General features: G+C 51.1%; 4 protein-coding genes across 4 annotated transcripts; 2 read left to right on the forward strand and 2 right to left on the reverse strand.

Annotated features, from left to right (window-relative positions):
* Nucleotides 1-21: 21 nt before the first annotated feature.
* SCP_0309470 (Phytanoyl-CoA dioxygenase domain-containing protein) lies at nucleotides 22-1,465 on the reverse strand (the record flags this gene model as incomplete). Its single annotated transcript, XM_027756332.1, has 10 exons — nucleotides 22-230; nucleotides 297-519; nucleotides 578-587; nucleotides 652-670; nucleotides 724-771; nucleotides 822-920; nucleotides 979-1,132; nucleotides 1,188-1,290; nucleotides 1,356-1,369; nucleotides 1,424-1,465. The coding sequence occupies 10 exons, from the start codon at nucleotides 1,463-1,465 to the stop codon at nucleotides 22-24; spliced, it is 921 nt and encodes a 306-aa protein (XP_027612133.1).
* A 1,465-nt stretch (nucleotides 1,466-2,930) lies between these two features.
* On the reverse strand, nucleotides 2,931-5,676 carry SCP_0309480 (hypothetical protein; the record flags this gene model as incomplete). The annotated part of the gene is made up of 11 exons (XM_027756333.1): nucleotides 2,931-3,080; nucleotides 3,134-3,340; nucleotides 3,395-3,776; nucleotides 3,825-3,838; nucleotides 3,894-3,927; nucleotides 3,983-4,164; nucleotides 4,228-4,353; nucleotides 4,409-4,907; nucleotides 4,960-5,122; nucleotides 5,232-5,283; nucleotides 5,485-5,676. 11 exons carry the CDS (start codon nucleotides 5,674-5,676, stop codon nucleotides 2,931-2,933), a joined length of 2,001 nt encoding a protein of 666 aa, XP_027612134.1.
* A 1,277-nt stretch (nucleotides 5,677-6,953) lies between these two features.
* SCP_0309490 (Rho guanine nucleotide exchange factor scd1) lies at nucleotides 6,954-10,177 on the forward strand (the record flags this gene model as incomplete). The annotated part of the gene is made up of 7 exons (XM_027756334.1): nucleotides 6,954-7,421; nucleotides 7,478-7,705; nucleotides 7,761-7,934; nucleotides 8,006-8,092; nucleotides 8,149-8,241; nucleotides 8,300-8,774; nucleotides 8,826-10,177. The coding sequence occupies 7 exons, from the start codon at nucleotides 6,954-6,956 to the stop codon at nucleotides 10,175-10,177; spliced, it is 2,877 nt and encodes a 958-aa protein (XP_027612135.1).
* A 731-nt stretch (nucleotides 10,178-10,908) lies between these two features.
* SCP_0309500 (Uncharacterized protein) lies at nucleotides 10,909-15,125 on the forward strand (the record flags this gene model as incomplete). The annotated part of the gene is made up of 17 exons (XM_027756335.1): nucleotides 10,909-11,259; nucleotides 11,320-11,742; nucleotides 11,796-12,716; nucleotides 12,772-12,818; nucleotides 12,869-13,054; nucleotides 13,110-13,211; nucleotides 13,283-13,444; nucleotides 13,503-13,572; nucleotides 13,624-13,903; nucleotides 13,956-14,070; nucleotides 14,140-14,270; nucleotides 14,337-14,407; nucleotides 14,461-14,637; nucleotides 14,688-14,740; nucleotides 14,803-14,870; nucleotides 14,926-14,957; nucleotides 15,015-15,125. The coding sequence occupies 17 exons, from the start codon at nucleotides 10,909-10,911 to the stop codon at nucleotides 15,123-15,125; spliced, it is 3,300 nt and encodes a 1,099-aa protein (XP_027612136.1).
* Between the last annotated feature and the right edge of the window lie 501 nt (nucleotides 15,126-15,626).

Here is a 15,626-nt window from a genome sequence, read left to right on the forward strand (position 1 = left end):
AGTAAACCGGAGCGGTTCTAGTTAGGCACCCACAGGGACAGTGACGGTGTTCGGAACGTCCAGGATGCGGGAGAACGGCATTCGCGGCGTGGGCTGGAGCCAGTTCTTATCGTCGTAGACTGCATGCGGGGGCGACTCGATCATATGGAACGTGTACGCAAACCGGGTGTGCGGGCTGCGGTTTTTCTCCGACCTGTGCAGCACGCTTCCATGTATCAGGACCATGTCACCTGCGGCCACATTCATCAGCGCCGCGCCCCTTCCACGTCAATTGTGTCAAGAAACCGGGGACTGACCGGGCATACAGGCTTCCAGGATGTATTTTCCCTCTGGGTTCTTGGGGGCTTTCTCAGGAGGGATGAGCTCCTCGAACCCGGTGCCGCCCTGAGGTAGGCGGACGAAGCGCTTGGTTATTGGGGCGCTCTTGTGCGATCCGGGCAGGAAGGAGAGCGCGCCGTTCTCTGGTGTGCACTTCTCGAGCGCTATCCAGAAACCGAGCGCAGTCGGAGGGTCCGTGTACTAGAAGAGTTTCTGATTATAAGGAATGTGGGGAAAGCTGTACAGATGTGGTACAGACCAGGAACGTTCTGTCACCCCACTTTCCGTGTCAACAGGAAGGTGGACAGCGGAGCGAATGAAACAGAGACGTACGAGTCGTTATGCTCCGGTACTAGGAACACAATGAACTTCCTTCCGAGGATGAGGGTTCGCCGGGAAACATACCTTCGCCACCAATACGAGGCTGCTTGCAAATTACCATAGACTGCAGCGCTAATGGCCGGTGAATCACAGCTCTCTCCACGGTTCACGGGTCAACATACCTACGGGGTCATGGTGAAACTGCAAGTCGCGCGCGACTGCCTTCATTGACGGGTTTTCCAGCGTGACCTTGCGAAATACGGGGTCGAGCTCATGGAGGGCTGCAAGACAGGTAGAGGATGAGATTCGGATGACCGTACCTAATCGTAGCGGACTGACCGTGGCCGATCTTGTTCACCGCCTTCTCCTTCTCTCTGTTCAATTCGCCGTCCGCACCAATGGCGTCTTCCTCCAGGAAGTAGCGGATCTTGTCTCCGGAGGTCAGGAAGTAATCATCGCCGATGTGGTTGTCATCTCCAGTCGTGAACTTAGTCTAGCGGTCCCTGTCATCGGCGGGACAAGCCGCAGACAATGGAACGAATGCGCACGAGAGGGTGGTCCTCTAGGCTGAAGTTGCTCAGCAGTTGTTTCGAGCGAGTCAACAAAGCCTCCGTGTCCTCGGGGCTCAGGAAACTTGGCAAGCGTAGATAGCTAACACAATTAAATGCAGAAAGTTCATCGCGAGTCCGCAATGCGAGAGAGGTACTTGTTCTCACCCATCTCTGCGGAACTTATCACGAGCTGTGAGACGGTACGCAAAATCACTGTCGCGATAAGAGCTAACCTGCTCGACCTGCTCCTGAGTGAGATATTCCAATCCGCTCATTGTGTTGATCCAAGTTCAGTGGTGGGTATTACAGAAGCTCCAGGCCGCCTAGTTCGTGGACTACACGCGTCAATTGCAAGCTCTGTAGCTAGTGCTATATCTACATATAGAAGCTGTGTGCAAATAGATGTCTCGAGTCGAGCGACTTCGTACGAGTTCGAAGTTCTTAGCATGAAACGCAGGGAGTCTCGGGAACTGCAAGATCATCTTTCTCTGCTCACGGGAAAAAAATGGTACACGTCAAGGTTTTACGGAAACTCTGTAATCACTGCGGCAGTCTTGCATCACCCTTCAACGAAGCGCATGCACCAAAGTTGACATTCAACGTTAATGTTCGCATGCGAATCATGACGAGAACAAAATATGCATTCTTTTGGTGCAACATTTCACCGAACACCTATCGTTTACTATAGTACATCTGACCCGAAGTAAAGTCCAGTTTAATGCTGGATCACTACTATTGTACAAGTTTCTTGCAAGCCACCACCGTATGACTGAGCCTTCGCACTCTACTGGTTTGATTTCTTGCTCGCTCGCTTCCTTTTTTGCGCCCGTTTTTGCGCCCGCGTCGCGGCATCACCAGAGCGCGACGACGGTGCAAGAGCTGCCGGCACGGCATCCATTGTGCCAGCCAGCATGCTTGACTTATTCGCATGCGGCGGAGAATTGGGTTTCTTAGTAGCATCCGCTGAAGACGAGTCCACTGCCTGTTGCATCCCACTGAAAGAATGTTGGCATCAGTAGGTGGAATGTCAGCAACAAAAGTCAAAGCCAACTTATGCAGTCGGAAACAACTGTTCAGCGCTCAGTCCCATCACATATTGCTCCACTCTTTTCTCCCATGTTTCGCCGGTGGAGGGTGGCCTGTAGAGTTGGTGTTTAAATACCGGTTCGATATCTGTGGGAATCACAAAGACCAACTTCCACTCCTCCTTATACCGATTCTTGGTAGAACGTCTGCCACACTTTGTAATCCTTGTACTCTCATTGAGTAGTCCAGACTGGGTGTGAACTGGAACAGGATCGGTGTCCCGTCAATGAACGTGAAAGAATCGATACTCATGAAATTTGAATTCAGTGGACGGTAGTACTTGTGTTCCGCCAGATTACCAGAGATCTGAGTGCTCTTCTCGAATATGACCGCCTGCGAAGTCATAGAGAGGACGCACTCAGTCTGAGAGGAAGAAGTATGACCACTCGAAAGCGACCTAATGGTATAGCTCTGTGTCCCAACAGCTCCAGGGATGTGATGGGCGGTATCTTCAAAGATGCTTACCGCCGTCCCTCTGGAGATCCTAACAAACGCTGCGCATGCTGATGAACCATGTCCCAAATGAATGGAGTGGCGACTTATTTAACGCTGTGACAAAGGATGTAAGTGCGGCAGAGACAGCTCATGATAATGCAGGCTCCTAGATCATATTCCTAGGATAAAAGGGCGAGAACACAGTAACAACGAATGATTTTAGGGGGCAGATAGTATTGCTTGCAATTCAGCTGCTCCATCGCGCTCGTCTATGTTTTCCCCGTTGGCAAATCTGGCAGTAAGGTGATCGATCTTGGCTTTATGAATACGATGGTGCTCCTGCCATCCTTTCCACGGATGGTGCGGATGCTGTAGAGCGGTCTGAGAACGCTGACAGAACGAACATGGCTCGAGGGGCTTACAAGGCGGCCGAACGCTTGGAAAATCTTATCGGACGTTCCGTCTGGCTTGTTATAGAAGTATTTGGCCAGAAGTACATCGTCCTCTCGGCTATACCGCATCTTCTTCTCCGGGGGGGCTGGCAGAGGAGCGTCGCCCTCCGTATGGTTCAATTCGTGTTTGTGTCTCCGGTAGAATTTCATCCAAGAAGCGCGAGAGTGATGGGGAGCCTTCGCAACGGAAGTTAGCTCGGAAGACGCCGCTGAGTAATCACATAGCTTCACCTTCGCAGCAACGTCCTTCCAGAAGGCCACCATGTCTATCTTACCCTCTTGTGTCCTATTGCGATACTCCAAAAAGCGTACGAGGAACGTGACATCCTCGTCTGTGAATGCCACTCCCTTGCCCGTCGTACTTCTGAACAAAGCCCTTGGAGGCGTGGGAGATCGTGTGCGACCAAGGTCCGCCGCTGCTGCACGACGTGCTGCTGCGATTGCTCCGGCACCCGTTGTGGCAACTGGGACTTGTGCTTCTTGGTCAGGAGGGCTTTGACTTTGGCCTTGTTCTTCCTCAGGTGGTGGAGAATTGCCGCCGTCTTGGACGTCCATGGCGTACCCTCCGAGACGTATTTGGTGCTTGTTACAATATCGACGCCAAGAGTAAAACCTGCGAACGACTCAGTCAAGTAGCTGCAAGCCGACGAAGAATGCTCACGTATGATGAGGGGCCTGCAGCTCGGTTATTAGCATTTATAGACGCTAGAGCACGTCAATAATTGCTCACTTTAACAGCAACCCGCTCGCATATCTCTCGCAAACTTAGAGTAGTGAGGGACTAAATTCTATAAGAACGGTTTTATTAGATGACCCTACCTCAAAACTAATCCTTGCTCTTGGCAATAATCAATGTACTTCTTGAGGTAAAGAACGTCGTCCGAAGTGAACAAATTGCCACCATATGTACTCTTGATGATACGAGTAGGAGGTGTAGGTGAACGCGCAGGTGGATTACGGCGATTAACCACTAGCGTAGATGCAGGCGGAGCGGGCTGCGGCTATAGAACGGGTCAAGTTACAGCAGTTCAGCACAGGGCTCAAAAGAACGAAGATAAATTTACTTGTGTTCGGACACGTTTACGACCTCTCGCTTTTTCTGACGCGGCAGTAGTCGAAGAATCGGGAGCATTTGAAGGACCTGCTTCTTCCATATACGCGTCTGGTTCTGGATACGCTTGCTGCTCGTACTAATAAGCAGGTCAGACTCATTTACCCGATAGTTTGCGATCATTGAAGACCCACAGGTTGGGCGTAATAATCACCCGTTCCACCGACCCACGCAGCTTGTTCCTCTCTGTACCTATTGTAGTCGTAATCTTGAGGTGCATTGGGAACAATTGTATTTGTGGATGGCTGCGACTGATGATAGGCACCAGGCCAAGCCTGGTCCTCCCGATATCCTTGAGGATGGCGCGGCATCATCTGGGGCTGCGGTTGCGGCGGCGGCGCCATATGGGTCTGCTGGGGAGCGATACCATTAGCAGCTTGCCATGATTGAGGTGGAGCGGCAGTCGGAGGATGCATTGCCCGCGGCGTCACATCCATCGGAGTGGGATATACTGTGTACTGAAAACCATGCTGTGGGTGAACTAGTGCTTCTGGAGGGGCCATTGGCGGAGGTGCCATATGAGGCTGCATCATCTGTGAGGGCTGCATCTGATGAGCTAGTTCGCTGTGCATGAGCTGCGGGTTGGGAGGGCCAGGTTGAGGGGGAGCTACATTCTGGTTCACGTGTGTGACGCTGGCAGACGTCCAGTTAACCATGAATGAATTGTGCATAGAAAGAGTCTTACGCTTCTGTGCCAGTGACCTTACACCCTGCCCAGTTATTGTGGTACGTCTGGAGTGCCCCTGCCTTCACGCATTCCAGTACCCAATTCGCATCCAGGACGATCTTGCCCTTCTTTCCAACATACTGCCGGAAGAGGTTCTGCCCGGACTCCTTATGCGGGTCCACTGTAATATATATCAGCACTTGACTGGTAATACATGTAGACTGCAGCAAGACGCGAAGTTGATGGATAATGGTTGTGATGCGGTCAACAAATTCAGGAGCATGACGTACCAAGGATGTAGGGAACTCCGCTGTATCCTGGAGACACCATGCCACCGTGTTTCTGCATGTGGATATCATCAGTACAAAAAACTAGTGCAATGCTTAGCCAGTCGTGCAGGATAGTTGGAGTAAAGGCGCATGTCGTCCAGGACGCAACTTATACTAATCTTATATATAGAGGCAACCCGTCTCACATGCCTTACTCGCCGTTCCATTACTACTCGAAAAATCTGCCGCCAGACGCGACCGAGACGCGACGTACCGTGATGAGGTCAACTATAGCATCTCTGTTTTGAACATCCTTCTCCACATAAATGGCGAGAGGTGTGCCCATCATGGGCTCCAAAAACAATTCATCCTTGGGCAATTCGGCCATAGTTTCTGTCGAAGCAGGTTGAGCTGGCGCATTCTGTTCACGTTGAGTGCGACGGTTGGTAGTACGTGCTGGTGCCATGGGTCTTGCCCGCAGGTGAGCAGATCGTGGTTGGAGTGCTCAGGGGACCCTTCTTTGCGGACGCGGAGATGAAACTCCGACCCTCTTACGTAACCCCCACTGGTGGCGACGAGTCGTGCCCGCGCATCGTATAGTATGTACCTTGCTTGCTCAGACTTCATCTCCGTGAATAATTCGGTGCACGTACATTGTAAAAGATACGTTACGGAAGCCTGCCGGTGTATGCTTTTCCAAGCTTCGCTCCCGCGTTAGTGTGGAGGACGGTGCGTATGTAAGACTTGAATTTGAAAAACCTTCGCAATTTGGTCTCTCTAGACCTCTCCGTCGTCAAGAAGCTGGTACAAGCACGACGTACCCGGAATAGACAGGTACTGTAGATTCTAGCAGATCCATGGATCCATAACTATTGCCTGGAATTGGCGCTACTACGGCCACTTCTAGGCCACAAACCCGAGGGGTTCGTTCGATTCCGACTATCGCAGACACCGAAGTTATAGACTCTGAGTCTGTCTGCCGCACTACCTTCTGCTGAACAGTTTACTGCATTCATCACACTTGAACTCGTCGAAGATGATTTCAATGGTGACGATGCACCTTCTATGTCCTACTGTATTTGCGTGAATCGCACTTGTGTTGCTCCGACGAGTCTCTGACATGACTGATCGCACTCTGATGGGCATTCGGTGGGATCAGGACCATGATACTAGGAGTCCGGTGCGACCCGAGCTCTCGACATTAAGAGCTGTTCCAGACTACTAGATACATGCTCCAGTGGACTATACTTCACTTTGAAACAGTTGGAGTGGAATGATATATCATCATACATCATCAAGGGCACCGTCTTACAGGTCCTGGTCAGGCAAATCTTTGCGTACCGAGGCCTCCACATGCGGGGGTTGACGGGGAGGATGTGATCTCGCCAAAGGTCCCCACTGCTCATGGACCCTCTTCTGCCGGTCGATAGTTCACCAAAAGCCAAGCCAGAGGGGGAGCAAATAAATAAAAGGTTCATGAGTGTATAATAGGCTTACAAGCAAGAACAATTAGTGTTATACCTAAATACGTGGGAGGAAACAGACAAAAGAGGGAGACTCACCAATTTCCTGGCGTAAGGCAAATAGCCACAAATAGAATCCGGAGTTGTTCCCATCGGCTATACCGTGTGTACGAACCAGCTGCTGTTGCCGACTCTATCTTTCCAAAAGCACACGTCCTGTAACCACTACGGCTCTTCCATCCTACCATCATCCTGTACGCCCTCCAGCCGTCTCACCGTAATGACCTCCACCGCCGCAGGGCGTAAAAAGTCGATGATCTCCACTACGCCCACCATCGAATCGCCGGTCGCTAATAACACCCTCCTTAATAAAGCTGCCTCTCAGTCGACGTCTCTCTACCAGCAATGTTCGGCTTTACGCACTCGTTTGATGCGCGTCCAGGACTTCCCCGAGTGGTTTACACTCTCTTCACCCCCGGAATCCTCGCGACGATCCACTGATCCTGTTACTCAGCTATGGGACTGTTTCGCTCTGGGCGTTCCCTTGTGCTACTTGTTCAATCTCCTTCCCGCGCCGTTCACTACGATCAACATCGATACAGGCTCGACATCGTTCGATGCGACGAACGAGAAGACGAAGAAGCGAGCGATTGCTCTCTTCTCGATGCAAATAAAACAGATTGAAGGCTGCGAGCAGTTTACGGTTACAGAGCTATGGGACCGTAATTCCACCGATGGCTTCGTGAAGGTCAGTGAACTCACTCCGTAGGAGACTGTCGTGGCAATTAGTTAACACTTTCTCAGGTCGTGAACAACGTGATTCACCTTGCACAGCATCTTCCGGAGGATGTCTTCGTCGAGTCAGCGCCCCCGTCTCCCACCGTCCTTTCTGAGTACCAATCAACGGATTCACTGACAATGGACGGGGGTTTCTCAACCCCGCCTGCGGAACCCAATGGCGCTCGGTTCAATATTATCAAGGAACTGGTCGAGACAGAACGCAAATATGTTCAAGACTTGGAGAGTATGCAGGTGTGTCTCATTCTGTCGCTGTCCTATCCCGTTTACCCCAATTTCTTCCCCACAGAAATATTCAAATGCAGCTTCGCAAAACAATGTCATTGATCAAGACACCATCCACCTCCTCTTCCCCAACCTCAACAAGCTTCTGAATTTTCAGAGAAAGTTCCTCATCAAGCTGGAGAGTGTCGCCGAATTGTCGTGGGACGAACAACGTTGGGGTCTACCCTTCATCGAAAATGTAAGCGTCCGCGCCTGCCACTGTCGGACGTTATTGTATTCTAGCTGACTATTCTCAACATGGAACAATAGGAAGACGAGTTCGCCGTGTATGAACCTTATTGTGCAAACTATATCATGGCCTCAGAGATTTTGTTACAGGAAGAACAGAACCTTGCTGTACGTCCATTGCAGAATTGTGCTTTCCGATGACCGTGAATTGAATACATGCTCAGGCGCTCAATCACGTGCTGGACGCGAAGGTGGAACTTCCAGCTTTCCTGATTAAGCCAGTTCAAAGGATCTGCAAGTATCCGCTTCTATTGGAGGTTGGTTTCAGAGTACCATATTCGTCGCGCTATCTGATACCAGTTTCATTTCCCTTAGTCGCTCCTGAAAGCTGTGAAAAGCACTGACTATCCATTCTGCCATGAGCTGGAGAGCGGTGTTGCGGCTGCCAAGCGGATCACGGACAAGATCAATGAGGCGCAGCGGCGAGCCGAAAATCATGCCACGGTGAAGAACCTCGAAGGCCGCGTGGAAGACTGGAAAGGACATCATATATCCAACTTCGGCACGCTCCTCCTCGATGATATCTTCACGGTGACAAAGTCGGAAGTTGATCGGGAATATCACGTATTCCTATTTGAGAAGATTATTCTGTGCTGCAAGGAGTGTCTCTCTCCGCCTACGAACGGGAAGAAGGTTAACAAGAGCAATTCCATTCTGAAGAAGCCGGTGGTGCCGGCACCTCTCGTGCTTCCAGGTGCAGGTCCTTCGAGGAAGCGAAATACACCTTTATTACTCAAGGGTCGTATTTTCCTGAACAATGTGACACAGGCTGTGCCTAAGGTCTCAGCAGGTTCGCTTAACAAGTTTTCAGTAAATTGCGCGTACTCACCTTTACTGTCAGGCCAATACTCCCTGGCTGTGTGGTGGCGGGGTGATGACGATCTGGAGTTTTTTACTCTTCGTTGTCGCAACGAGGAACAGCTGAAAATGTGGGAAAATCAGTTGAACCGCATGATCCAGGAGACCGCGAGTCGGCGCACGTCAGACCGCAACATCCGCTTGCAAATGACTTCTGCATCGGCACCGGTAATCAGACAACCGTCGACCACACACAGTCAAGAAAGAACATACTCGGTGTTCTCTCAATCTACAGCGTACAGCAGCGCACCAGCGGTGCATAGTGCCATGTCGTCGCCGTACTTATCGGGCCTTCAAAGCAATCGCAGCTCCCGTCATCCGTATGCAATTGACGAATACGTTCAGGCATCTATTCCACCCGATCAACTTGGTTACAGCGACGGTCCTCAAGGATATCCTCCTCATGATGGTTTCGATGTTGACCCAGACGATGATTTCGAGGACTATCCTCCGTCGTCCGCTTTCCCTCCGTCGGGAAGGGGAACACCCATTGGAACTCGCCGATTAGAGTACAATGGCTATCCGCTCACTTCTCGCATGAGTGGACATTCAACCATTACTCCGACATCCGCTACGAGCAATCATGGCTCTCCCTTTGGCAGCGGGCGACCATCCATATCTCGTACTGGTGGTAGTTACACTCCCGACTCTAATGGGTATGGTTCTGGTCCCCCACCCGGCCGGAGCAGCACCCTGCGTAGCCAGTTCAGCTCGACAAAGCTGAGGAGTGCGTATGAACAATCGCCAAATGGTGGACCAGCGTTACCGTCCGGGACGTCTCCGATGCGGTCGCGCAGCGCAAGCCAGCCGTCTGCCTATGTTCCGAATACTCTGCCCCCACCGCTGCCCACCTCGGTGCCGTGGAGCAATAGGTCGCAGAGCTCCATGGGTGTCAACAAGAGAGGGAGTGGCTCGAGTCAGTCGACAGGCGATAGTTCGGATTACTCACCACACAGCAGTAGCTCCCCTATCACGCCTTTCGGCTCAAGCGAATCGTCTCTTGGGAACATGTCACTGCATCCCATACGGTCACAGCGGAGCGACCAGGTGGTCACATCGGCAATGGACCAGCTAGGAGCGCCGGTGAAGGTGAAGGTGCACTTCCATGAGGATATCTTCGTAATCCAGGTGCCACGCTCAGCGGAGTACACCGAGCTTGTGGAGAAGGTCGGTAAGAAGATCAGGCTGTGTGGTCCGCGGAGGGACGATGGTCCGTTGCGAGTGAAGTATAAGGACGAAGATGGGGATCTGGTCTCCTTGGGTTCGACGGAGGATGTACAGATGGCGTTCGAGTCTTTCCGACCTGGAAACCAAGTGACGCTATACGTGCAGTGATCCTACGTCTTATCCCTTACATCCTATTTCTAGTTTCCAAGACTCTGCGTCATCTCATCCCCGTGCACCCATCTTTCCGTCCCCGCTCACCGTCATACCCGCAGCCATCATCGCACCGCACTGATTCCGTCTTGACTTGGCATTATCCTTATACTTAGGGACCCACATTCCTTGGTGCTACTCTGTATTACGACAAGCTTATGATCTTTCTTTCTCATTGTTTTTTCTCCAGTACCTTAAGTATGCATGCCGTCGCAATATTCATTGATCCTCTGACCATTCACCCGTCTGTGCCTGTTCGGCCTCCTCGCTTCCATTCCTTTCGCTTTCATATCCTCATTCATCTAACCACTTGGTTGTGTGTTGACTCTTAGCGGGTACAGCCCGATCTTGTCCCCTGCGTACGGGATTTGTTCGGTTGGCTACTCGCCGACTGTTGTGTATCGAGTACTATAGATTGCTTGCCAGGCAGGCATTTACGGAATGCTATCTTATTAAACTGTTGGGTCTAGTCGATCCTCAAGGCATTGAATAGATAGAACCTGAGAAGGTGTGTAACAAAGCTCGAGAAGTCGCGTGTACTGAGATTGTCTGAATACGGAAGTATCCGCCCTGAACTGGCAAGTGACGTCAGACGCGTCTTAAGTAGTCTCGGACGCGTTTGTCGTGCTGCCTCGCTCCTGCCTCGTTACTCCCTGCACTCCACAGCACGTCTCACCTCATCCCGGAAAATGTCTCAGACAAAGATAATACAGGGGAAAATATTCCGAGGCGAGAACACGAATGGCGACGGGCAAGAATTGTCTCGTTCGTCGTCCGACGCGGCTCTCACTATTGATATTCCCAAACCCGTGTTAAATGAGCAGCAGCAGGCTCCTCTACCACCGCCAAAGCTTACGAAGGCTGACTCGACCTCTCCGAAACACGAGGAGCAGAGTGACGATGTCAGATCGTTCCGCGAGAGGCTCGCCAACAAGCTTGGTTCGACTTACCGCGGGGCGGAAAGGTATCGTCTGGACCAAGATGCAGAGAAGAAACATCACTGGAAGAGATGGGGCCCATATCTCAGCGATAGGCAATGGGTGCGTGTGACGAGTTGTATTTGGTCGCGAGTTCAACCTAAAACATGCGCATATATGCAGGCCACCGTCCGCGAGGATTATTCTTCCAACGGGGATGCTTGGAGCCACTTCCCTCACGAACATTCTCGTTCTCGCGCATATAGATGGGGTGAGGATGGGATCGCAGGCATCTCAGACAATCACCAGCGCCTCTGTTTCTCCCTTTCGCTCTGGAACGGCCAGGATCGTATCATCAAGGAACGCCTCTTCGGTGTTACCGGACATCAAGGAAACCATGGAGAAGACGTGAAAGAAGTGTATTATTATCTAGACTCGACTCCGACACATTCGTACATGAAGTTCCTCTACAAGTACCCTCAAAAGGCCTTTCCATACGAAGAGCTGGTGCGCGAAAATGTTCATCGCGACCGCAATGTCTCAGAGTTCGAGATATTGGACTCCGACGCGTTCGATGATGACCGCTATTGGGATGTATTTGTAGAGGTGAGTAGCCACACTCCCTGCAGCATAGCATATTTTACTCTCTCGACTTCTAGTATGCGAAGGACGAACAAGATCCTGAAAGTGTATATGTGCGCATCACTTCCTATAATCGCGGGCCAGACCCTGCCACACTGCATGTGGTTCCTCAATTCTGGTTCCCCAACACATGGTCCTGGCCTCTCAAGAAGCCTCCAATGCCCGTATTGAGCGCTTCTGGAAACAGTGTCATCACAGCTGTGCACCCAACCTTAGGGAAATATCATTTGTACTGCCTTCCGTCCCCTCCTCCCGTCAGCGCGGACGGAGAATACGTCATCGATGATGAGGATCTAGACGCGGTCGAGCCCGACTTACTCTTCACGGAGAACAACACGAACTTCCACAGGCTCTATGGGGGGCAAAACGAGACAGCTTATGTCAAAGATGCGTTCCACGACCATATCATACCTTCGCATCGTCCTCCACCCACGGCCGAGGGACACCCGGGGTTTTTTGCTACCAAGATTCATACAGGAATTACTCCTCACCACGTAGAGCCGGGCAGCGAGAACAGCACCCCAAGCGACGAAGAGGAGGGTCCGCGCACACCTTTCCCATTGACGCCGTCCTTTGTTAACCCCGCGCAGCGCGGAACGAAGTCCGCGGCACACTACGTCTTCCGCGATGTGCCTCCGCGCGGTGGCTGCGCCGTTGTACGCCTCAAGCTGACACCCAGGCTTCCCGGGCAGGACCCAAGCATCGAGGATGAAGCTATGTTCGATGACGCGGTTGAGGAACGTCGAGAAGAGGCGAACGAGTTCTATGGTTCTCTCGTTATGGGCCCTATCAGCGATGATTTGCGGCAAATCATGAGACAGGCCCTTGGTGGTATGCTGTGGACGAAACAGTACTACCAGTTCTCCCAGAAGGATTGGTTGCAAGGCGACCCGGCTCAGCCGCCACCGCCTCCTGAGAGGAAGTGGATCAGGAACAGAGTAAGCGGGTATGTCTTGTCTATGAGCGGCGATTCTGACCGACATCTTGCCGCAGGAATGGAAACACATGTACATTGCCGACATTCTTTCTATGCCTGACAAGTGAGTACCTACTTCACACCATCACACATTAAAGTCAATCCCTCGTTCAGGTGGGAATATCCGTTCTTTGCTGCTTGGGATACTGCGTTCCACTGCATTCCGCTGGCAGTCGTGGATCCAGCTTTTGCAAAGAAGCAACTCGATGTGCTCACTCGTGAGTGGTACATGAAGCCTGATGGGCAGATGCCAGCGTATGAGTGGAACTTCAGCGACGTTAACCCTCCTGTTCACGCCTGGTCAGTGAATATTTATATTGTTTCTCCAATGTCGCCTGACCGTGCTTATTATTAGGGCAACTTTCCGCGTTTTCAAGATTGAACGCAAGTTGTACGGCCGGGAAGATCTCCAGTTCTTGGAGCGTGTCTTCCAAAAGCTATTGCTCAACTTCACATGGTCAGTGCAGCTGGTTCAATGCGCATATAGTCGCCTATTATTAATGTCTCTTTCTACCCGTCTTCTTCCAGGTGGGTCAACCGGAAAGATCAAGGAGGGAACAACGTCTTTGAGGGTGGTTTCCTCGGGTTGGATAACATCGGTGTCTTCAATCGATCAGAACCCTTGCCCACTGGTGGTGTTCTCCGTCAGGCAGATGGAACGGCGTGGATGGCATTTTATTGTCTGAATATGTGCGTCTAGCCCCGTTGGGTGGTGTGTTACTGTTGCGTGCTAACCCAGATGTCTCAGGCTGAATATCGCTCTTGAATTGGCTAAGCATAACTCTGTCTACGAAGATATCGCGTCCAAGTTCTTCGAGGTAAATGCGTTGTTTTCCCTAGTAGTCTTGGCTGATTATATTCTCAATTAGCACTTCATCTTCATTGCTGATGCGATGACCTACCGTGAAGGCGAGGATGAGCTTAGTCTATGGAACGAAGAAGACGGGATGTACTACGATGCAATTCAATTCGGGCCGGGCAGCTCAATGCAGTTGCCCGTGCGGAGCCTCGTCGGTCTGATTCCGCTTTACGCGACGCTGGTGCTAGAACCCGCGACTATCAACCGCTTCCCTGGCTTTAAGAAGCGTATGGAGTGGTTTATTGATAACAGGCCCGAGCTGTCGGGGAGGAACATGGCGAACATGAAAGGTATAGCTCTGATATTTGTGGTACGAACGTCACCAGTTGACGTCGCACGCAGTTAAAGGTAGAGGCGAACGCAGGCTTCTGGCGCTAGCCAGCAAAGAGCGACTTGTCAAGATTCTAGAAAAGATGCTGGATGAATCTGAGTTCTTCAGCGAGCATGGGATCCGATCGTGAGTGGATTCCACTTTCCATTCCACCATCGTCGTTGCGGGGGTCATAATGGTTTACCCATGTTTTAGTTTGTCTAAGAAGCACAAGGATCAACCTTGGGGAATGGATGTCAACGGCGAACGCTATGAGGTCAATTATTGGCCCGGAGATTCCAAATCCGGGATGTTCGGTGGTAATTCGAACTGGAGGGGACCTATTTGTGAGTTCGGCATTAATTCTCCATTCCAGTGTTCCCGTCTCATTTGGCCGTTGACCACCTTATCAGGGCTCGCTGTGAACTTTATCTTGATAGAGAGTCTGCAGAGGTTCCATCAGTATTACGGTGATGAGCTGCAGGTAGGTGGATCCGCTCACATGCTCACCATGATTCCTGATCATCTGCTGTGCAGGTGGAATGTCCCACGGGCAGCGGAGATTACATGAACCTTGTGAATGTCGCAGAGGAAATTCAGCACAGAATCATACACATCTTCGGGCGCGATATGGAGGGCAGACGAGCTGCGAACGGAGGGAATCCGAAGTTGGATCGTGATCCTTACTTCCGCGACTACGTCTGGTTTTATGAGGTACGTTATTTTAATCCTCGAGGAAAATACGTATGCTAAGGATTCGGTAGTTTTTCCACGCTGATGATGGTCGAGGATTGGGTGCTTCTCATCAGACGGGATGGTGAGCTGAGACTGTTCGGTGACTTGTGGCGCATGATGATCTGAATTGATTTCTGCGTTTAGGTCCGGACTTGTCGCGTATCACATCCTGCAAAGTGGCGCAAGCTGTCGCCTACCAAAGACGCCCAAGAGTAAGGAGGATGTCACTCGGTGTACACAGATGCTTATCTCGCCATCTTCTTGCAGCTCCTCGTAGCCTCGCGCATCACTACTTCGACGTATGTTGCCACTATCGCAAGTATCTCCAGCATTTCTGATTTCATATGATATTGCAGGAGACCATAGACTCGCAGTCCGAGTACGGCGACGAGACGCAGTCGTTGTTCAGTGCATACAGTGCAGCAGACCTGAACACTCTCGGCGATATTTCCCCTGACGCTCTCTAAACACTTTCGAAACGCGAATGGACACTGCGATGTCGCGTATGTTCTGACAGATGTAGAACTAGAGTGTACAACGAATCATGTATCATACGCCCGAATTATACCACATCGCATCCATTGTCATCGCATCACTGGATTGTCTCAGATATAGCATTTGCAATTATAATACATGTTTTGCAGACCAACTAGTTCCACGAGTCCTGCATATGGAGAGGCTCAGAGAAGGTATTATTAATTCATTTCCAGGAACAACCCTTGACAGCGACCGACTATGAAGATGAATGGAATGACATAAGTAAAGGTGCAAGTGTAAATGCAAGATAAGGTGACTAATGAATGCATAGCGTGATATTGACCGACGATGCAGAGGGAACCAGCGTGCAACGATAGCTAATGAATGAAACTAGATGACAGGCAGTGACACGTACGGAACGACAGTACACAAGCCACTGTGCATTTGAGGTCTAAGACAGGAAGAACAAAGTTTCGTCCGGCGAAGTAGGA

The sequence above is a fragment of the Sparassis crispa genome (genome assembly GCF_003851025.1).
Source record: "Sparassis crispa DNA, contig_000002F, whole genome shotgun sequence".
Lineage (NCBI taxonomy): Eukaryota > Fungi > Basidiomycota > Agaricomycetes > Polyporales > Sparassidaceae > Sparassis > Sparassis crispa.